This window comes from Lissotriton helveticus, chromosome 6 (assembly GCF_964261635.1).
Source record: "Lissotriton helveticus chromosome 6, aLisHel1.1, whole genome shotgun sequence".
Lineage (NCBI taxonomy): Eukaryota > Metazoa > Chordata > Amphibia > Caudata > Salamandridae > Lissotriton > Lissotriton helveticus.
In genome coordinates this window covers 2,057,832,142-2,057,855,873 of record NC_136067.1, presented here as the reverse complement: position 1 = coordinate 2,057,855,873, position 23,732 = coordinate 2,057,832,142, and the positions used below count along the sequence as shown (strand labels likewise).

The 23,732-nt window shown below is 47.3% G+C and overlaps 1 protein-coding gene across 1 annotated transcript in view; it reads right to left on the bottom strand.

Annotated features, from left to right (window-relative positions):
• Nucleotides 1–23,732, bottom strand: part of LOC144763999 (tyrosine-protein kinase FRK-like) — a 276,862-nt gene that overhangs the window by 25,585 nt on the left and 227,545 nt on the right. The window contains exons 5-6 of the mRNA XM_078650119.1: nucleotides 22,499–22,663; nucleotides 509–564 (exon numbers count right to left, since the gene is read on the bottom strand). Of these exons, the coding sequence (XP_078506245.1) occupies nucleotides 509–564; nucleotides 22,499–22,663 (221 nt within the window). The remainder of the gene's footprint in view (nucleotides 1–508; nucleotides 565–22,498; nucleotides 22,664–23,732) is intronic.

Genomic DNA, 23,732 nt, shown 5'->3' with positions numbered 1-23,732 from the left:
GCAAGATTGCCAGATGGTTCAATTTACAAAATCCTCCCACATTGTAGTTAGAGAATGAAAAGTAAACACCAATCTCCATGATAAATAAATAAGCAGCAATTTAACAGAGACAGATTGAACATTGACCTCTGTCCTAAAATGTTCATGTCTTTGGTTCCCCTTATTGGATGTGTGTAATTTGGATGTAATTTTTGCAATTGAATTTTACCAAATTATTCAAATTCATTTTGGGATTTTGAATGTTTTGCATTTTGACTTCATTACTGTTTTGGTATTACATAAATACTTTACACATTGCCACTAAGTTAAGCCTGTCTGCTCTGTTCCATATCAACCAGAGTGTTGAGCTCGGGTTTATTTAATCTCTTTAGTGACTCACTCTGACATGGGTTGTGATTGTTTCTTGAGTTGAGTTCTCACCCTCTCAATAAATAACCCAATTCATCACAGAAATAAATGTGAATACGGCAATGTAAAAATGTATTGTAAAAACCCATAGAGACCTCACCTGGATAGCGAAATCCACCAGCGCAATGAACTCCAGATCTTTCTTCGGTCGGTGACCTGTCAATGGGATATCAATTCCATGTTACTGGATTTATGATAAGTAAGAAAAGATTGTGATTGCAACAAATGTATGCAATCCTACTGCACAAAACACAGCAACATATTTTTTTTTTTTTTTTTGTACTTGTACAGCGCACAGCTACCCGCAATGGGTTTCCCAGCACTTGTACGAATACCGCAAGGGAACCCTTCCTGGCTTTCCCTGTGAAGTGTCCACTCGTGGGCACCCCCATGGTGCAGACCAGGCATCACTCGCGTTGTGGGGGCCGTTGTGGAGACTAAGCAAGCTATTGCCCAGAGTTGCAGCGTGGGACCCATGATCAGAATAGGCACTGAGGCGAGAATATCCGGTAAGGGGAATTAATGAGCCTGAGACCCGCCGAGGCGGGAATTGAACCCTGGTCCCTGGCCAGAGCTCTGCATCAAGGTCTGCCTGCTCTAACCATTGAGCCACACTTCTCCACATATATATGTTGGCTCCTGCATCAGGCTTGCAGTTTTCATGAAGTTAAATATTTAACATTCAGAAATGTTAGGACTCCAAGATATGGATGTAAAAGGCAATGAATGTGCGCTTTATATTTGAGCGGAGGGACTTAGGATGAAGATATGGTACTCATCACTGCTGGGGCTCCAAGACCAAATGATCAATACAATGCAGAAATCTCTCTCACTCATGGAGGTGAGGATGAAGAAAAAAAGTACAGCATTTATTGAGCTCCAGATCTGAAAGACACAGAAATCACTGTGTTCCAGGAGCAGTTACAAGAATTTTATAATTTATTCTCCCTGTTGGGCACACAGAACATCTCAGACCATTAACAAAGTTTGAGAGACCCATGTGAAGGTTGTCACAGGTGGCTATCTGCTTAAGACCTTTGATATAAGATAAGATTATTGATCCTTAGAGGTGAGGTTCAGGGCTGCTTAGTAGATTGTACAAATGTGATGATTACAATCACAGGAAATAGTCTGTTATAAGGAAGTTTTTAAATGATGCTTAAAGAAGTGCTAGGGTTCCTTCACGGATATCACCGACAAAAGGTGGTGGCTTGTTGATAGTACTTGTGGGATGGATAGGGCCAACCAGATTAGGTTGTGAAGGAATGTTTGATTGAATTGCTAATAAACATATCTGTGTTGTGCCACCATATAGGAGACAGTAAGCTCACTACCCACAGGGAGCCTGCTAAGGCTGTTGACCAACATATCAAACAAAAGCCAGAAGAAAATATGAATGCATGTGCCAGCAACAATTGTGGAACAAAATCACTTACAGCTTTTGGATCCCTGTAGTCCAATGGGAGGGTGGCTGTGACTATCTTATGTGCCTTCGTTTCTCTTGGGGGGATTGTGGGTTGGGAGATTACCTAGGGACAAATCTCTAATAACATTAGTCACTGACCATAGTGGACAAGAGATGGGTGAATACTGAAAAGTATGACCAACAGGCACCAGACTGTTGAACTGTATATGGGCATTAGGTTCCCAAATCACACCTGGCAGCACCCAACTGGTATCATTGAATTATTGTGGCTTGACTTTGCTAAATTTTCAGAAGAATCTCATAACCCTCATATGTCCTGTCTGAGGACAGCCAGGCCTACATTCTGTCCAGTTGACGAGCAGTTGTACATCCTTTGGACATAGACCTATCTCATGGAGGCTTCCAGGAAAATGGGACTGCAGCAACGAGGTCTCAGGATGTTTTCTAGTGCACAAAGACTGCTTGATCCTGCTGGCAGAAGAGTGCAGCAAGAGAGTGTGGAAAGGTTTTCCGTGTCTATGTTCACTGAACAGGAGTTAAAAGTCACAAACAAGTACCTCTGGGCATGGGAACCAGCTGAAGGCTCTTGTGTCTACTTTCAGGTGTGTCTTAAGAGTTTCTAAGGTGTCTCTTTAAAATTACGCCAAGCCCTAACTCGCCAATGTGTGGTATGCTTTATCATAGGGACTGCTCCTCCCACACGTTGAATGGCAGAGGCACGAGATGACTCAAACTTACTAATAAGGGAGTAGTTGCGATGATATAGATTACTCTGTCGCTTTGTGTTTCTATGATGGGCCTACTGTAAAAGTTCAAAATGAGGGCTGAAACTACTTTATGGTCAGCCAATGTCTTCATTTAGGCTTCCACTGGGAAGAGGTAATAGTAGAAAGACAGCGAATAGTTTGACTTATGAGTGTGGTTAACATGTGTCAGCCTCCATCTCCAGTCCGGGAAGGATCTGGGGCTTTCGTCAAGACCGACTTCCCTTTCAGCAAAGGGTATCTAAGCAATGGGTGGAGTCTAACAAGGAACTAACAGTTCATCTATGCTGCGTGCACGACATATTAAATGAACACACGTTTTGAACAAAAAACAGATCAACTCTAGTCAAATTGCTGCTGAGGAATCCATCAGAATTGAGGATCATCCCCAAGGCAAAATCCGTATTGCCGGGTTGGGGTTGCAGGAGCCTAAAGTGGCCCTTCGGGCTCATGAGTGGCCTTTACATCTTGAATCACGAGACAACACCTCTTCCTAACTCCATCAAGATTAAGGTAATGCCAAAGAGTTGAATGAAATGCTTTAAATGTGCATATTTATTGTTATATGGATAAGCTGCAGAATTTGATACAGATGGCAAAGGAACTGGACTACAACGTGTGATGGGCTCTTGGACGGCAGCTGCACATGCTGGACCTGTGGACGGAAGAATCCATTGCTGCTCCCGTTGTATAGTGTTTGTGATGGAAGCATGCACTGCTCATTGTGGGACCAGTAGAATGTGTGATGGAAGCATGCACTGCTGCTGATGATGTTGTATCTGATTGTGTGTGATGGAACCTTGCACTGCTGCTGCTCATGTTGTACCTGATTGTGTGTAAGGGGAGCATGCACTGGATGCTGCTGATGATGTTGTACCTGATTGTGTGTGATGGAAGCTTGCACTGCTGCTGCGCATGTTGTACATGATTGTGTGTGAGGGAAGCATGCACTGCTGCTGCTCATGTTGTACCTGATTGTGTGTGAGGGAAGCATGCACTGCTGCTGCTCATGTTGTACCTGATTGTGTATGAGGGAAGCATGCACTGCTGCTGCTCATGTTGTACCTGGTTGTGTATGAGGGAAGCATCCACTGCTGCTGTCCTGATTGTGTGTGAGGGAAGCATGCACTGCTGCTGCTCATGTTGTACCTGATTGTGTATGAGGGAAGCATGCACTGGATGCTGCTGATGATGATGTTGTACCTGATTGTGTGTGATGGAAGCATGCACTGCTGCTGCTCATGTTGTACCTGATTGTGTATGAGGGAAGCATGCACTGCTGCTGCTCATGTTGTACCTGATTGTGTATGAGGGAAGCATGCACTGCTGCTGCTCATGTTGTACCGGATTGTGTATGAGGGAAGCATCCACTGCTGCTGTCCTGATTATGTATGAGGGAAGCATGCAGTGCTGCTGGTCATGTTGTACCTGATTGTGTGTGAGGGAAGCATGCACTGCTGCTGCTCATGTTGTACCTGATTGTGTATGAAGGAAGCATCCACTGCTGCTGTCCTGATTGTGTATGAGGGAAGCATGCACTGCTGCTGCTCATGTTGTACCTGATTGTGTATGAGGGAAGCATGCACTGCTGCTGCTCATGTTGTACCTGATTGTGTGTGAGGGAAGCATGCACTGCTGCTGTCCTGATTGTGTGTGAGGGAAGCATGCACTGCTGCTGCTCATGTTGTACCTGATTGTGTGTGAGGGAAGCATGCACTGCTGCTGCTCATGTTGTACCTGATTGTGTATGAGGGAAGCATGCACTGCTGCTGCTCATGTTGTACCTGATTGTGTGTGAGGGAAGCATGCACTGCTGCTGTCCTGATTGTGTGTGAGGGAAGCATGCACTGCTGCTGCTCATGTTGTACCTGATTGTGTATGAGGGAAGCATGCACTGCTGCTGCTCATGTTGTACCTGATTGTGTGTGAGGGAAGCATGCACTGCTGCTGTCCTGATTGGGTGTGATGGAAGCATGCACTGCTGCTGCTCATGTTGTACCTGATTGTGTATGAGGGAAGCATGCACTGCTGCTGCTCATGTTGTACCTGATTGTGTATGAGGGAAGCATGCACTGCTGCTGCTCATGTTGTACCTGATTGTGTGTGAGGGAAGCATGCACTGCTGCTGTCCTGATTGTGTGTGATGGAAGCATGCACTGCTGCTGCTCATGTTGTACCTGATTGTGTATGAGGGAAGCATGCACTGCTGCTGCTCATGTTGTACCTGATTGTGTGTGAGGGAATCATGCACTGCTGCTGTCCTGATTGTGTGTGATGGAAGCATGCACTGCTGCTGCTCATGTTGTACCTGATTGTGTATGAGGGAAGCATGCACTGCTGCTGCTCATGTTGTACCTGATTGTGAGTGAGGGAAGCATGCACTGCTGCTGTCCTGATTGTGTGTGATGGAAGCATGCACTGCTGCTGCTCATGTTGTTTCTGATTGTGTGTGAGGTAAGCATGCACTGCTGCTGCTCATGTTGTACCTGATTGTGTATGAGGGAAGCATGCACTGCTGCTGCTCATGTTGTACCTGATTGTGTATGAGGGAAGCATGCACTGCTGCTGCTCATGTTGTACCTGATTGTGTATGAGGGAAGCATCCACTGCTGCTGTCCTGATTATGTATGAGGGAAGCATGCACTGCTGCTGGTCATGTTGTACCTGATTGTGTGTGAGGGAAGCATGCACTGCTGCTGCTCATGTTGTACCTGATTGTGTATGAAGGAAGCATCCACTGCTGCTGTCCTGATTGTGTATGAGGGAAGCATGCACTGCTGCTGCTCATGTTGTACCTGATTGTGTATGAGGGAAGCATGCACTGCTGCTGCTCATGTTGTACCTGATTGTGTGTGAGGGAAGCATGCACTGCTGCTGTCCTGATTGTGTGTGAGGGAAGCATGCACTGCTGCTGCTCATGTTGTACCTGATTGTGTGTGAGGGAAGCATGCACTGCTGCTGTCCTGATTGTGTGTGAGGGAAGCATGCACTGCTGCTGCTCATGTTGTACCTGATTGTGTATGAGGGAAGCATGCACTGCTGCTGCTCATGTTGTACCTGATTGTGTGTGAGGGAAGCATGCACTGCTGCTGTCCTGATTGTGTGTGATGGAAGCATGCACTGCTGCTGCTCATGTTGTACCTGATTGTGTATGAGGGAAGCATGCACTGCTGCTGCTCATGTTGTACCTGATTGTGTATGACGGAAGCATGCACTGCTGCTGCTCATGTTGTACCTGATTGTGTGTGAGGGAAGCATACACTACTGCAGTCCTGATTGTGTGTGAGGGCAGCATGCACTGCTGCTGCTCATGTTGTACCTGATTGTGTGTGAGGGAAGCATGCACTGCTGCTGCTCATGTTGTACCTGATTGTGTATGAGGGAAGCATGCACTGCTGCTGCTCATGTTGTACCTGATTGTGTGTGAGGGAAGCATGCACTGCTGCTGTCCTGATTGTGTGTGAGGGAAGCATGCACTGCTGCTGTCCTGATTGTGTGTGAGGGAAGCATGCACTGCTGCTGTCCTGATTGTGTGTGATAGAAGCATGCACTGATGCTGCTCATGTTGTACCTAACTGTGTGTGAGGGAAGTATGCACTGCTGCTGTCCTGATTGTGTGTGAGGGGAGCATGCACTGCTGCTGTCCTGATTGTGTGTGATGGAAGCATGCACTGCTGCTGCTCATGTTGTACCTGATTGTGTGTGAGGGAAGCATGCACTGCTGCTTTCCTGATTGTGCGTGAGGGGAGCATGCACTGCTGCTGTCCTGATTGTGTGTGATGGAAGCATGCACTGCTGCTGCTCACGTTGTACCTGTGTGTGAGGGAAGCATGCACTGCTGCTGCTCATGTTGTACCTGATTGTGTATGAGGGAAGCATGCACTGCTGCTGCTCATGTTGTACCCGATTGTGTGTGAGGGAAGTATGCACTGCTGCTGTCCTGATTGTGTGTGAGGGAAGCATGCACTGCTGCTGCTCATGTTGTACCTGATTGTGTGTGAGGGAAGCATGCACTGCTGCTGCTCATGTTGTACCTGATTGTGTATGAGGGAAGCATGCACTGCTGCTGCTCATGTTGTACCTGATTGTGTGTGATAGAAGCATGCACTGCTGCTGCTCATGTTGTACCTGATTGTGTGTGAGGGAAGCATGCACTGTTGCTGTCCTGATTGTGTGTGAGGGGAGCATGCACTGCTGCTGTCCTGATTGTGTGTGATGGAACCATGCACTGCTGATGCTCATGTTGTACCTGATTGTGTATGAGGGAAGCATGCACTGCTGCTGCTCATGTTGTACCTGATTGTGTGTGATGGAAGCATGCACTGCTGCTGCTCATGTTGTACCTGATTGTGTGTGAGGGAAGCATGCACTGCTGCTGTCCTGATTGTGTGTGAGGGAAGCATGCACTGCTGCTGCTCATGTTGTACCTGATTGTGTGTGAGGGAAGCATGCACTGCTGCTGCTTATGTTGTAACTGATTGTGTGTGAGGGAAGCATGCACTGCTGCTGCTGGTGTTGTACCTGATTGTGTGTGATAGAAGCATGCACTTCTGCTGCTCATGTTGTACCTGATTGTGTGTGAGGGAAGCATGCACTGCTGCTGCTCATGTTGTACCTGATTGTGTGTGATAGAAGCATGCACTGCTGCTGCTCATGTTGTACCTGATTGTGTGTGAGGGAAGCATGCACTGCTGCTGCTCATGTTGTACCTGATTGTGTGTGAGGGAAGCATGCACTGCTGCTGTCTTGATTGTGTGTGATGGAAGCATGCACTGCTGCTGCTCATGTTGTACCTGATTGTGTGTGAGGGAAGCATGCACTGCTGCTGTCCTGATGGTGTGTGAGGGAAGCATGCACTGCTGCTGCTCATGTTGTACCTGATTGTGTATGAGGGAAGCATGCACGGCTGCTGCTCATGTTGTACCTGATTGTGTGTGAGAGAAGCATGCACTGCTGCTGCTCATGTTGTACCTGATTGTGTGTGATGGAAGCATGCACTGCTGCTGCTCATGTTGTACCTGATTGTGTGTGAGGGAAGCATGCACTGCTGCTGTCCCGATTGTGTGTGAGGGGAACATGCACTGCTGCTGTCCTGATTGTGTGTGATGGAAGCATGCACTGCTGCTGCTCATGTTGTACCTGATTGTGTATGAGGGAAGCATGCACTGTTGCTGCTCATGTTGTACCTGATTGTGTGCGAGGGAAGCATGCACTGCTGCTGTCCTGATTGTGTGTGATGGAAGCATGCACTGCTGCTGCTCATGTTGTACCTGATCGTGTGTGATGGAAGCATGCACTGCTGCTGCTCATGTTGTACCTGATTGTGTATGAGGAAAGCATGCACTGCTGCTGCTCATGTTGTACCTGATTGTGTGTGAGGGAAGCATGCACTGCTGCTGTCCTGATTGTGTGTGAGGGGAGCATGCACTGCTGCTGTCCTGATTGTGTGTGATGAAAGCATGCACTGCTGCTGCTCATGTTGTACCTGATTGTGTATGAGGGAAGCATGCACTGCTGCTGCTCATGTTGTACCTGATTGTGTGTGATAGAAGCATGCACTGCTGCTGCTCATGTTGTACCTGATTGTGTGTGAGGGAAGCATGCACTGCTGCTGCTCATGTTGTACCTGATTGTGTGTGATGGAAGCATGCACTGCTGCTGCTCATGTTGTACCTGATTGTGTGTGAGGGAAGCATGCACTGCTGCTGTCCCGATTGTGTGTGAGGGGAGCATGCACTGCTGCTGTCCTGATTGTGTGTGATGGAAGCATGCACTGCTGTTGCTCATGTTGTACCTTATTGTGTATGAGGGAAGTATCCACTGCTGCTGCTCATGTTGTACCTGATTGTGTGTGAGGGAAGCATGCACTGCTGCTGTCCTGATTGTGTGTGATGGAAGCATGCACTGCTGCTGCTCATGTTGTACCTGATCGTGTGTGATGGAAGCATGCACTGCTGCTGCTCATGTTGTAACTGATTGTGTATGAGGGAAGCATGCACTGCTGCTGCTCATGTTGTACCTGATTGTGTGTGAGGGAAGCATGCACTAGATGCTGCTGATGATGTTGTACCTGATTGTGTGTGAGGGAAGCATGCACTGCTGCTGCTCATGTTGTACCTGATTGTGTGTGAGAGAAGCATGCACTGCTGCTGCTCATGTTGTACCTGATTGTGTGTGATGGAAGCATGCACTGCTGCTGCTCATGTTGTACCTGATTGTGTGTGATAGAAGCATGCACTGCTGCTGCTCATGTTGTACCTGATTGTGTGTGAGGGAAGCATGCACTGCTGCTGTCCCGATTGTGTGTGAGGGGAGCATGCACTGCTGCTGTCCTGATTGTGTGTGATGGAAGCATGCACTGCTGCTGCTCATGTTGTACCGGATTGTGTGTGAGTGAAGCATGCACTGCTGCTGCTCATGTTGTACCTGATTGTGTGTGAGGGAAGCATCCACTGCTGCTGTCCTGATTGTGTGTGAGGGGAGCATGCACTGCTGCTGACCTGATTGTGTATGAGGGAAGCATGCACTGCTGCTGCTCATGTTGTGCCTGATTGTGTGTGATAGAAGCATGCACTGCTGCTGCTCATGTTGTACCTGATTGTGTGTGATGGAAGCATGCACTGCTGCTGCTCATGTTGTAACTGATTGTGTGTGAGGGAAGCATGCACTGCTGCTGTCCTGATTGTGTGTGAGGGAAGCATGCACTGCTGCTGTCCTGATTGTGTGTGAGGGGAGCATGCACTGCTGCTGTCCTGATTGTGTGTGATGAAAGCATGCACTGCTGCTGCTCATGTTGTACCTGATTGTGTATGAGGGAAGCATGCACTGCTGCTGCTCATGTTGTACCTGATTGTGTGTGATAGAAGCATGCACTGCTGCTGCTCATGTTGTACCTGATTGTGTGTGAGGGAAGCATGCACTGCTGCTGCTGCTCATGTTGTACCTGATTGTGTGTGATGGAAGCATGCACTGCTGCTGCTCATGTTGTACCTGATTGTGTGTGAGGGAAGCATGCACTGCTGCTGTCCCGATTGTGTGTGAGGGGAGCATGCACTGCTGCTGTCCTGATTGTGTGTGATGGAAGCATGCACTGCTGTTGCTCATGTTGTACCTTATTGTGTATGAGGGAAGTATCCACTGCTGCTGCTCATGTTGTACCTGATTGTGTGTGAGGGAAGCATGCACTGCTGCTGTCCTGATTGTGTGTGATGGAAGCATGCACTGCTGCTGCTCATGTTGTACCTGATCGTGTGTGATGGAAGCATGCACTGCTGCTGCTCATGTTGTAACTGATTGTGTATGAGGGAAGCATGCACTGCTGCTGCTCATGTTGTACCTGATTGTGTGTGAGGGAAGCATGCACTGGATGCTGCTGATGATGTTGTACCTGATTGTGTGTGAGGGAAGCATGCACTGCTGCTGCTCATGTTGTACCTGATTGTGTGTGAGAGAAGCATGCACTGCTGCTGCTCATGTTGTACCTGATTGTGTGTGATGGAAGCATGCACTGCTGCTGCTCATGTTGTACCTGATTGTGTGTGATAGAAGCATGCACTGCTGCTGCTCATGTTGTACCTGATTGTGTGTGAGGGAAGCATGCACTGCTGCTGCTCATGTTGTACCTGATTGTGTGTGAGGGAAGCATGCACTGCTGCTGTCTTGATTGTGTGTGATGGAAGCATGCACTGCTGCTGCTCATGTTGTACCTGATTGTGTGTGAGGGAAGCATGCACTGCTGCTGTCCTGATGGTGTGTGAGGGAAGCATGCACTGCTGCTGCTCATGTTGTACCTGATTGTGTATGAGGGAAGCATGCACGGCTGCTGCTCATGTTGTACCTGATTGTGTGTGAGAGAAGCATGCACTGCTGCTGCTCATGTTGTACCTGATTGTGTGTGATGGAAGCATGCACTGCTGCTGCTCATGTTGTACCTGATTGTGTGTGAGGGAAGCATGCACTGCTGCTGTCCCGATTGTGTGTGAGGGGAACATGCACTGCTGCTGTCCTGATTGTGTGTGATGGAAGCATGCACTGCTGCTGCTCATGTTGTACCTGATTGTGTATGAGGGAAGCATGCACTGTTGCTGCTCATGTTGTACCTGATTGTGTGCGAGGGAAGCATGCACTGCTGCTGTCCTGATTGTGTGTGATGGAAGCATGCACTGCTGCTGCTCATGTTGTACCTGATCGTGTGTGATGGAAGCATGCACTGCTGCTGCTCATGTTGTACCTGATTGTGTATGAGGAAAGCATGCACTGCTGCTGCTCATGTTGTACCTGATTGTGTGTGAGGGAAGCATGCACTGCTGCTGTCCTGATTGTGTGTGAGGGGAGCATGCACTGCTGCTGTCCTGATTGTGTGTGATGAAAGCATGCACTGCTGCTGCTCATGTTGTACCTGATTGTGTATGAGGGAAGCATGCACTGCTGCTGCTCATGTTGTACCTGATTGTGTGTGATAGAAGCATGCACTGCTGCTGCTCATGTTGTACCTGATTGTGTGTGAGGGAAGCATGCACTGCTGCTGCTCATGTTGTACCTGATTGTGTGTGATGGAAGCATGCACTGCTGCTGCTCATGTTGTACCTGATTGTGTGTGAGGGAAGCATGCACTGCTGCTGTCCCGATTGTGTGTGAGGGGAGCATGCACTGCTGCTGTCCTGATTGTGTGTGATGGAAGCATGCACTGCTGTTGCTCATGTTGTACCTTATTGTGTATGAGGGAAGTATCCACTGCTGCTGCTCATGTTGTACCTGATTGTGTGTGAGGGAAGCATGCACTGCTGCTGTCCTGATTGTGTGTGATGGAAGCATGCACTGCTGCTGCTCATGTTGTACCTGATCGTGTGTGATGGAAGCATGCACTGCTGCTGCTCATGTTGTAACTGATTGTGTATGAGGGAAGCATGCACTGCTGCTGCTCATGTTGTACCTGATTGTGTGTGAGGGAAGCATGCACTGGATGCTGCTGATGATGTTGTACCTGATTGTGTGTGAGGGAAGCATGCACTGCTGCTGCTCATGTTGTACCTGATTGTGTGTGAGAGAAGCATGCACTGCTGCTGCTCATGTTGTACCTGATTGTGTGTGATGGAAGCATGCACTGCTGCTGCTCATGTTGTACCTGATTGTGTGTGATAGAAGCATGCACTGCTGCTGCTCATGTTGTACCTGATTGTGTGTGAGGGAAGCATGCACTGCTGCTGTCCCGATTGTGTGTGAGGGGAGCATGCACTGCTGCTGTCCTGATTGTGTGTGATGGAAGCATGCACTGCTGCTGCTCATGTTGTACCGGATTGTGTGTGAGTGAAGCATGCACTGCTGCTGCTCATGTTGTACCTGATTGTGTGTGAGGGAAGCATCCACTGCTGCTGTCCTGATTGTGTGTGAGGGGAGCATGCACTGCTGCTGACCTGATTGTGTATGAGGGAAGCATGCACTGCTGCTGCTCATGTTGTGCCTGATTGTGTGTGATAGAAGCATGCACTGCTGCTGCTCATGTTGTACCTGATTGTGTGTGATGGAAGCATGCACTGCTGCTGCTCATGTTGTAACTGATTGTGTGTGAGGGAAGCATGCACTGCTGCTGTCCTGATTGTGTGTGAGGGAAGCATGCACTGCTGCTGTCCTGATTGTGTGTGAGGGGAGCATGCACTGCTGCTGTCCTGATTGTGTGTGATGAAAGCATGCACTGCTGCTGCTCATGTTGTACCTGATTGTGTATGAGGGAAGCATGCACTGCTGCTGCTCATGTTGTACCTGATTGTGTGTGATAGAAGCATGCACTGCTGCTGCTCATGTTGTACCTGATTGTGTGTGAGGGAAGCATGCACTGCTGCTGCTCATGTTGTACCTGATTGTGTGTGATGGAAGCATGCACTGCTGCTGCTCATGTTGTACCTGATTGTGTGTGAGGGAAGCATGCACTGCTGCTGTCCCGATTGTGTGTGAGGGGAGCATGCACTGCTGCTGTCCTGATTGTGTGTGATGGAAGCATGCACTGCTGTTGCTCATGTTGTACCTTATTGTGTATGAGGGAAGTATCCACTGCTGCTGCTCATGTTGTACCTGATTGTGTGTGAGGGAAGCATGCACTGCTGCTGTCCTGATTGTGTGTGATGGAAGCATGCACTGCTGCTGCTCATGTTGTACCTGATCGTGTGTGATGGAAGCATGCACTGCTGCTGCTCATGTTGTAACTGATTGTGTATGAGGGAAGCATGCACTGCTGCTGCTCATGTTGTACCTGATTGTGTGTGAGGGAAGCATGCACTAGATGCTGCTGATGATGTTGTACCTGATTGTGTGTGAGGGAAGCATGCACTGCTGCTGCTCATGTTGTACCTGATTGTGTGTGAGAGAAGCATGCACTGCTGCTGCTCATGTTGTACCTGATTGTGTGTGATGGAAGCATGCACTGCTGCTGCTCATGTTGTACCTGATTGTGTGTGATAGAAGCATGCACTGCTGCTGCTCATGTTGTACCTGATTGTGTGTGAGGGAAGCATGCACTGCTGCTGTCCCGATTGTGTGTGAGGGGAGCATGCACTGCTGCTGTCCTGATTGTGTGTGATGGAAGCATGCACTGCTGCTGCTCATGTTGTACCGGATTGTGTGTGAGTGAAGCATGCACTGCTGCTGCTCATGTTGTACCTGATTGTGTGTGAGGGAAGCATCCACTGCTGCTGTCCTGATTGTGTGTGAGGGGAGCATGCACTGCTGCTGACCTGATTGTGTATGAGGGAAGCATGCACTGCTGCTGCTCATGTTGTGCCTGATTGTGTGTGATAGAAGCATGCACTGCTGCTGCTCATGTTGTACCTGATTGTGTGTGATGGAAGCATGCACTGCTGCTGCTCATGTTGTAACTGATTGTGTGTGAGGGAAGCATGCACTGCTGCTGTCCTGATTGTGTGTGAGGGAAGCATGCACTGCTGCTGCTCATGTTGTACCTGATTGTGTGTGATGGAAGCATGCACTGCTGCTGCTCATGTTGTACCTGATTGTGTGTGAGGGAAGCATGCACTGCTGCTGCTCATGTTGTACCTGATTGTGTGTGAGGGTCCTGATTGTGTGTGAGGGAAGCATGCACTGCTGATGCTCATGTTGTACCTGATTGTGTGTGATAGAAGCATGCCCTGCTGCTGCTCCTGTACTACAGTGTGTGTGATAGAAGTATGCATTGCTGCTACTAATGTTGGACAAATAGTGTGTTTGATGAACACATCCACTGCTGCTGTCTTGATTGTGTGTGAGGGAAGCATGCACTGCTGCTGCTCATGTTGTACCTGATTATGTGTGATGGAAGCATGCACTGCTTCTGCTCATGTTGTACCTGATTGTGTGTGAGGGAAGCATGCACCGCTGCTGCTCATGTTGTACCTGATTGTGTGTGAGGGAAGCATGCACTGATCTTGCTCATGTTATGCCAATAGTGTGTGTGTGAGGGAGGCATGCTCTGCTGCTGCTGTTGTTGTACCTGATTGTGTGTGATGGAAACATGCCCTGCTGCTGCTCCTGTGGTACAGTGTGTGTCTCGGAAGCATGCATTACTGCTGTTAATATTGAATTAATAATGTGTGATGGAAGCATGCACTGTTGCTGCTCATGATGTACCAACAATGTGTGTGTGTGTGTGTGTGTGTGTGTGTGTGTGTGTGTGTGTGTGTGAGGGAAGAATGCATTGCTGCTGACCAATCAGGTTCTGTTCTTTGTCTTTTTGTGAAACTTGTAAAAACCTTTTCACAAAGAAAAGCCCAAACAGGTTGCATTCCAATAGAAGGTGTCAGCAAATGACTCCCATATAAGTGCCAAGCCATTTGCTCCATAAGGCTGTGTCCACTTGGTTCCTCTGTGTGAAACCTACAACTTCTTGCAGTGGACTCATGAAGGACAATTGTGTCAGAATCCCAAAACATACTGTTTACATTATGTTTATTGCAACATTAGCCCTTCTTTTTCACTGTTCGCACATAGCAGTCAGTAAGCGTTCACAAAGAGTAGTTGGCTATGGTTCACACAGTCGGTCAGCGTTCACCAAGAGCAGTAGGCAACGGTTCGCAAAGAGCGGTCACTCACCATCTACAAAGAGCAGTCGGTAACCGTTCACAAAGAGCCGTCACTCACCAGTCACCAAGAGAAGCCTGTAACTACTGAGAAGGAGCAGTCTCTAACTGTCCATGAAGAGCAGGTGCTCACCATCCACAAGGAGAAGTCGGTAACCCTTTATAAAGAACAATCAGTCACCATTCACCAGGAGCAGCCAGTAACTGTTCAGAAAGTGCAGTCGGTAACCATTTTCAAAGAGCAGGCGTTACTATTCACCAAGAGCAGTTGGTAATCAATCATAAAGAGCAGTCGGTAACCATTCACAAAAAGCAGTCGCTTACCGTTCACCAAGATCAGGTGATAATGCTTCACCAAGAGCAGGCAGTAACCGTTCAAAAAGAGCAGTCTGGCACCGTTCACGAACAGCAATCAGTAACCATCTGCAAATCGCAGTCTGTCACTGTTCACAAAGAGCAGTCGGTAACTGATCACAAGAGCAATCTGTACCCAATCATAAAGAGCAGTCGATCACCATTCACCAGGAGCAGCTGATAACGGCTCAGAAAGTGCAGCAGGTATTATTCACCAAGGGCAGTCAGTAAATGTTCACAAAGAGCTGTCGGTCACCAACCACAAAAAGCAGTCGTTAACTGTTCATAAAGAGCAGTCAGCCACCGTTCACAGAGAGCAGTTGGTCACCGTTCACAGAGAGCAGCTGTCACTGTTGTCAAGAAGCAGTCAGTCACAATTCCCCAACAGTGTTTGGTAACCGATCACAAAGGGCAGTCGGTCACCGTTCATAAAGAGCAGTTGGATAACTATTTACAAAGAGCAGTCAGTAACCATTACCAAAGAGCAGTCAATTACCATTCACCAAGAGCAATCGGTCACTGTAGGAGGCTGGCTTAGTATAAGGTGCACACTTATTTAATTGATGCACCTTGCACTAATCTAGGCAATCCTTAAAGTGATTTTAGTGGTCTTTGATAACCATAGAAAGCTCTCAAAGTTAAAAATCGTAGGGGGGGAAACCCGAGAAGGCTCTGTAGCACATTTTCTTTTTGTGGAAAATCCGTGGTTTTAGTAGCAGGGAGCTTGTGCAGTGAAGATCTGCATCCGCCCGATAATTCCAGCTTTTGTGCAAAATATCTGGATATATTGAAATGCAGGGCTTTATGTGTCATGCATGCAAACTTTAGTTGTATTCTTGCCTCATAAGGGTGCCAGTTCAGTGCTTTTAGAGGAGGGGATATGTGATTATTTATTTTTGTTTCAGAGACAAGTCTGGCAGCAGTGTTCAGTGTGGACCTTAGCGGGGCCAGTTTGTATCTAGGTAGGCAGCATAGTGTGGCGCTTCCATAGTACAACCTGGGCAACGCAAGAGCTTGGACCGCAAGCTTAAAGTCGTCCTGTGCGAGGAAGGGTTTAAGTTTCCTTAGAATACTCATCTGGTAATTCGCTCCTTTGGTGGCATTACTGATATGATTTTTCCATATTCAGGTATTTGTCTAGTGTAATTCCTAAGATCTAGCGGAGTCCATAATGTGAGGAGAACAGTTGAGGGCTGTTAGATGCTTCATCCAAAAGTCGATCTTGGGTGCTGTGGAGAGCAGCTATCAGGCTTATCTTGAAGGTGTTAAACAGCTTGTTTTACCAGTTTAATCATGTAGTGTAGGTTAAAGAACCACACAGTGTATATATAAAAATATGTCTAATTATTACCCAACACTCACTAACAAATTGGTATATCTTCTACCCGGAAATATCAACCCAAATACAAAACAATACTTCAATTGCAAACAGGTAAGTAAGCACAAAATACACTGTTTTCCAGGGGGAGACTAAACCATATACTAAAAAAGTGGAAAGCAAACTGCAGCCAAAGTTGGGACTTGGACCAGGAGACTCAGAGGTGCTGGGGAAACTAGGAACAATAAAACACACCAAATTAAGGAGTAGGAGGAACACCCCCACTCCACCCTCCTCCCAATACCTTTACACACATATAGAAATGGGGTTCCAGAAGTGTGGTCGTAAAGATAAAAAAGAGACTATAGACAACTCACAAGTGTATTAATACTGCCCTCACATGCATAAATCTGTGGCATACTTCATCATAGGGCTGCTAACACACACCCATGCAGACCAACCCTGGAGGTGGAGCAATAGGGAGGGGGAAGACATAACACAACACTGAAAAAACAATGCGCAGGATCACAAAAGGACACAGATGAAAATAGACCACGGGATCTCCTAAGTAATCCCTGAAACTAGGAACAACCCAAGGTAAGTACCCAGGAACCCCACGGAGGCTGTGTACAGAGTGAAAATACAGTTGTTTGTCCAATAGAAGTCAACATGAATGTCACAGTCACAGTTTTTAAGAAGGACTCTTCTCAGTGGACCCTGAAGAAACCCCATGGAAGACAGAAGGTTGGAGAGTCACCCCACCAGTGGATCCCCCAGGAACCATGATACCTACACCAGAGAAGCTAGGTGCATAGGTGTGAGGTGACGTCGGAAACCGCCGTAGACCACAATGGGAGCCTTCAAAGATGAAGCCGCTGGAGAAGAGTGGATTCTTGAAGAGGAGAACCTGCAAGCAGAGGGAGCAGAGTCTATGCCACTCGGAGGTGACCAGGATGCACGGAACAGCAATGCCCACGGATGTCGGATGGTTTAGAAATGATGATGGTGACCTTGTTGCTGCAGTTGTGAGGACCAGGTGATGCTGAAGAAGACCAAGAGCCTTGCATGAGCTGTCCCACATCGAAAGTCGAGGACCCGGGGGTCAGTGTCCGGCAGGAGCGCCAACAAGCCTTGGTAACTGCAACTGGCATGGAGATAATAAGGAGCAACGTAGGGACCAGCAAGGCCCAAGGGACTCGCCAGAAGCAGGAGAGTCAGAGTAGGCCTGAGCAAACAGGGGAGCCCACTGGAGCTGAAGACCCTCAGGAGAACCCACAGGCCGAAGGCACAGGAGTCGCAAGAGGACCTCAAGCTGCTCACCAAGGAGGAAGGCCCACAGTGCAGAGTATGCTGAGAGTACGCTGTACTTGGCAGGAAGACATGCAGCAGGCTGGAGCTTCTAGTAGCCCAAAGATCTCTGGAGTGCAGAGCCAACAAGCCTTGGCAACAGAAGTCAACAAGGTGCACAGGGGTTTGGTAACAGCGGTTCGATGAGGTACAGTGCCCTCAAAATTGGAGAGAGGATAGGTCAGGTCTCGCAGGCACCACCACCTGTGTTTCTAAGCCTTTCAAAGTCTGTAGGACATCAGGAACAGCAGACCAGTCAGCTTCATTGAAGTGCCTGCAGATGCAGGGGAGTGACTCCTTCACTTTAAGGGAGATTACTTCGGGTGTCCTTGATGCCCACAGGTCTGTTGACGATCCTGGAAGAAGCACAGACACAGACGACGGAGAAGACTTGCATAACAGAGAAACCAGGAGTAGCAGGAGTCTACCTTGATGCAGTCTAGGTTCCTGGCAAAGTCCAGCGAAGTTCAAGTGTTCAGACGATTAAAGAGCGACGTAGTTTCAGGCTTGAATCTTGTCCCATGAGCAATCTGAGGACCCACCCACAGGTAAGCCCTTTTATACCTTAAGAAAGGTGTTAGAATGACTCTGAGGTCCCTCCCAGAGGAGAGGCTGGACAGAGGGGAGGATACTCCCATGTCCTTTGTCCAGTTTTGCGCAAGAGCGGGAGCCAATGCCTACCTGAAGTGGCTCAAACCGGAGTATGCAAGGAGGGCCCCAAATGTGCCCTTCAAAGCAGTCTGGTGGCGCTGGCAAGCACCCCCACCCCAGCCCAATACACTAAGTCCTGTCTGGAAGGTGGTCACACCTCCCTTTGATAGGAAATCTATTGTTCTACCTTCCCATGCTCGAGCTTAGCTCAGCAGCAGGAGGCCAGATTTGTGTCTGTGGTTGGCAGCAGCCCTAGCTTGCTAGGAGACCCTGAAAGGCTGTTAACATGAATACCGGGAGATTCCCGTTGGAGCCCCCCAGTGCATTGAACCATACCTCCAACACCGGTAATGGTGTTAGAGTATGATTCCAACTTGTTTGATGCCAAACATGTCCAGGTTCAGCACAGCCACAATATAGTTAGCCATCACATAATAACGCATGGCCACTATATGCATCAAAATGGCTCACTGCACTTACAAGGGAATCAACCCCAGGGTTTGTAGAAGTGCCCTGCTCATGCAGGGGACCATCATAATTATAACCCAGCACCCTGCCTTCAGGATTGAAAGGCCTATCTTAGAGGTGACTTATAGGTTTTAATTATAGTGACCAAAGATATAAGGAAAGATATCTGTCATAAGTGGTGCTAGCACCAGCTTACACAGACAACAATGGTGGCCTGTAGTCACAGTTTGAGTTGTCTCTCATGTGAGGCATAATGCATCCTGCAGCCCATAGGAGACCCCCGGTATACCTATGCCTTGGATACCTTAGTACCATATACAGAGGTACACCAGTAGCCAATTTTGGAGGTATAGAACTAGTTACCATGTCAAATTTAGGGATGAAGCACAGTGGCTGGGTTACTGGTTAGCAGGATCCTCTTCAGACTAGTAACAAAAAACATATTGACACCAGCGAAAAGTGGAGGTAACCGTGAAAGCAGAGCCTACTTTCCTACAGTAACTGTTTACAAAGAGCAGTCATCACCATTCACCAAGAGCAGTAGGCAATTGATCACATAGAGGAGCAGGTAACTAATCAAAAAGAGAAGACAGTAACCATTCACCAGGAACAGCCGGTAACCATTCACCAAGAGCAACCAGTCACCATTCACCAAGAGCAGCCGGTCACCATTCACCAAGAGCAGATAGTAACCATTCACCAATAGAAGTCACTAACTGCTCAAAACGAGCTGTTAAGCATCATTCACAAGGAGCAGCCAGTAACCTTCTGCAAATTGTAGTCGCTCATTGTTCACAAAGAGTAGTTGTCAGCATTCACCAAGAGCACCAGGTAACTTAACAGAAAGGGCAGTTGGTAACCGTTGGCAAGGAGCAGGTGGTCACCATTCACAAAGAGCAGTCGGTGACCGTTCACGAAGTGCAGTTAGGCACCATTCACAAAGCGCAGTCGGTAACAGCTCACAAGGAGTGGTCGCTAACCATTCACAAAGACCAGTCACTAACTCTCCACAAAGAGCTGTTGCTTACCATTCACTAAGAGCAGTTGGTAACTGTTCACAAAGAACAGTCAGTAACTACTCACAAGGAGCACTTGGTAACCATTCATCTAGAGCAGTCAGTAACCGGTGACTATTCACCAAGAGCAGTCGGTCACCGTTAACAAAGAGCAGTCAGTAAGCATTGACAAACCGTAGTCGGTCACCGTTCACAAGAAGCAATCGGTAACTGCTCAAAAATAGCAGTCAGTAACAATTGACAAAGAGCAGTCAAAAAAGCAGTCAGTAACTGCTCAGGAAGTGCAGTCGGTATCCGTTTACAAAGAGCAGGCATCACCCTTCACTAAGAGCAGTTGGTAACCATACACAAAGAGCAGTCGGTCACCATCCACAAAGAGCAGTTGGTAACTAATCACACAGAGCAGTCGCTAACCATTCACAAAGACCAACCGCTAACCCTCCACACAACTGTTGCTCACCATTTACCAAGCGCAGTTGGTAACCGATCACAAAGAGTAGTCGGTAACCATTCACAAAGAGCAGTCGGTCACCATTTCCAAAGAGCAGTTTGTCACCGTTCACAGACAGCAGTTAGTAACTATTCACAAGGAGATGTCGGTAACTACTCGAAAGGAGCAATGAGAATAAAGAACCTACGGCGGACTCCAATTGCCGCACTTTCCTCAACGAGATCACCTAGTAATAAAGTACTTATATGGTGGAAATTGGTGTGCACACTCGGCTCCTGCACCCGCCGTTGTGGGATGCCGTCTGCCAGGCAGAAGTACAGAACTTGAAAAATGTAGCGGTGCACTTCCAAGTCAATATCTCATCAATAAAGAAGCTTGATCAGTGTCTTTGTTGCAAATAAATATCAATATTTATTTTAAACAATCCATGGAATTTGTAAAAACATCAGCCAATGCGTTTCGTTCAGAAAACGAACTTCGTCAGGGCAAGGGTAGTCGAAGAATTAAATGATGAATAATAAGTAGGAAAACAGGAGGGTTCAACGGGCCTATCTTGGTCTGGACCCTCTTCTGAAAGAATATCGATGGTAGTCAGTCAGATAGCTGCAAAAAGTTGTGTAGGCCTCCTAATAAGGGCCAATGGACTATAATACTCACAAGGAGCAGTTAGTCATCATTGACCTAGAGCAGTCGATAAACGGCCACCATTCACCAAGAGCAGGCGGTAACTCTTCACCAAGAGCATTCAGTAACCATTGAAAAAGAGCAGTCAGTAACCTACCACAAATTGTAGTTGGTCACCATTCACAAAGAGCAGTTGCTAACTGCTCACAAAGAGTAGTCGCTCACCGTTCACCAAGAGCAGTCGATAACTGCTCAGAAAGTGCTGTCGGTAACCATTCACAAAGAGCAGGCGTCACCATTCACTAAGAGCAGTCTGTAACTATTCACAAAGGGTAGTCAGTCACAGTTCACCAAGAGCAGCCAGTAACTGCTCAGAAAGTGCACTCAGTAACCGTTCACAAAGAGCAGGCATCACCATTCACTACGAGCAGTCTGTAAACATTCACAAAGAGCAGTTGGTAACCAGTTGCAAAGGGCAAACAGTAACTGTTCACAAAGAGCAGTTGATAAACGCTCACAAAGAGCAGTCAGTAACCGCTCACAAATAGCAGTCGGTAACCATTCACAAAGAGCAGTTGATAAACGCTCACAAAGAGCAGTTGATAACCGCTCACAAAGAGCAGACGGTAACCGCTCACAAAGAGCAGTCGGTAACCGTTCACAAAAAGCAGTTGATAACCGCTCACAAAGAGCAGTCGGTAACCATTCACAAAGAGCAGTTGATAAACGCTCACAAAGAGCAGTTGATAACCGCTCACAAAGAGCAGTTTATAACCGCTAACAAAGAGCAGTTGATAACCGCTCACAAAGAGCAGTTGATAACCGCTCACAAAGAGCAGTTGATAACCGTTCACAAACAGCAGTTGATAACCGCTCACAAAGAACGGATGTATGACGTTACAACGCATACTTTTACAACGCCTACCTTTACATCGCAAGTTTTACAACGCATACCATTACAACGCATAATGCTTTTGGGCGCTGGGTAGTGAATAGTTTAATTTACTATTCCAACTCCAGTCCCCGTGGATAGTAGGGAAGGTGTTGGATAGTACATTAAACCTATTCCCTATCCTAGAGCGCCCCCCAGCGCTATGCGTTGTAATGGTTTGCGTTGAAAAAGTTGCGTTGTAATGGTAGTTCGTTGTAAAAGTTTCGTTGTAAAGGCTGTATACCACAAAGAACAGTCGGTAACCATTCACAAAGAGCAGTTGATGACAGTTCACAAAGATCAGTGAGTAACCGTTCACTAAGAGCAGTTGATAACCGCTCACTAAGAGCAGTCGTTCCCAATCACTAAGGGAAAGCTGTCTGTGAGAGACAGCTCCAGCTGCGCAAGTTGCAGTTGTGGTGACCAGTGGGAGCCTGCTACTGCCAGGTCTCTTTCACATTCTGCCATTTTACTGTATTGCAACTCCTGTGCCTCTAGGGGGAGGAGTTGCAAGACCAATTCTTTACCAGTGTGAATACAGAGATGCAGCCCTCCCCCAACACCTGTCCGTCACAGCTATTGGTAAGGATGTGCAAAGGAAATGATACCTCATGAAAATGAATGAGAAAGGATTACTGCAAACCTTGGTGGATGCCTCTACTGCCACACATTTACCTTTCAGGTACTTCTTCAGGCTGCCATTTTTCATGTATTCGGTGACAATGAAGACAGGATCGGCGAGCATACAGACCGCGTAGAGCTTTAGGACCCGATGGTGGTTCAGCCTCCACATGGTCTCAGCTTCATCCTGAATCTTGTTTTGCATGGACTCAATGCTCACTGGGAGAGGCAGAAAGAGGCGATGCTAGTAAACCAATGGGCCATGCCATTAAGACATTACTGCACAGAGCTGAGAGAGAGAGCACACACTGGAAGCATTAACAGAGATATATATATAATACAAGAATACCGTGCATGACAAACTACTGTGCACCCCCAGGGAGGCGGAGCATGTACATGGTTCTCCATGCTGGAGAGTCACCTAAATGTTACCACTTGCCATAAATGGTTCTAGCATGAAAATAAGAAACCTTAACAGACCTTTTCGGTATTAAATTCACTAGAGCAATACTTCCCAAACATTTTACACAATTCAATTTTTAGAGCAACAAACATTTGAAACCTACTTAGGCAGGATATTTTTAATTTAACGAAAGCATTGTGTGGTAGAGCACTGTCGTTTACAGACAGTACATTTTCCATTTAAATGGCCTCTAAATGTGCACAAACATACAATTAAAAATATAAAACTACATCGCACAACATGATGATTTGTGAAAACCGCTTTTTAATTAATATTTATCATTTCTGCATCGTCAAGTAAAGTATTTGATTTGTTTTGATCCTATTAAAATCTTTGTTTCCATCAGGATTCAGAATTACAAAAAAACGTGTGTAATGTTTTCTTTCCTAACTGCTGTATGTGTACAGTTCATTTACAGGCTATTACATTGTGTTGCGTCTTACAAAAAAGGACATTGTACCGCCTTTCACTTCACACTTCATGTACCCGAGCAAGATTGTCACACAATTCACTTTACTTTTCTGTCTCTGACTGCAAAGAGGGAGAGGGGTTGGCCTAACGGCTAAGGCGCTCGACCTCGGACCTGGGGAACTCGGTTCGAGTCTCGGTAACGACGCCAAAAACCCCCTGTGATTCTGGGCAAATCACTTAATCTCCCCGTGCCTAAAATGAATGTGTGTCCGTCCTCATGTAACGTAACTGGTGCTATGTAAAGCGCTCTGATAACTGATTCGGTTCGGTTCTAGTTCGCGCTATATAAAACTCTGCAAAAAAAAAAAAAAAAAAGAGAGGGGAGTCTGTAAACATTGATTCCATGTGAAAAAC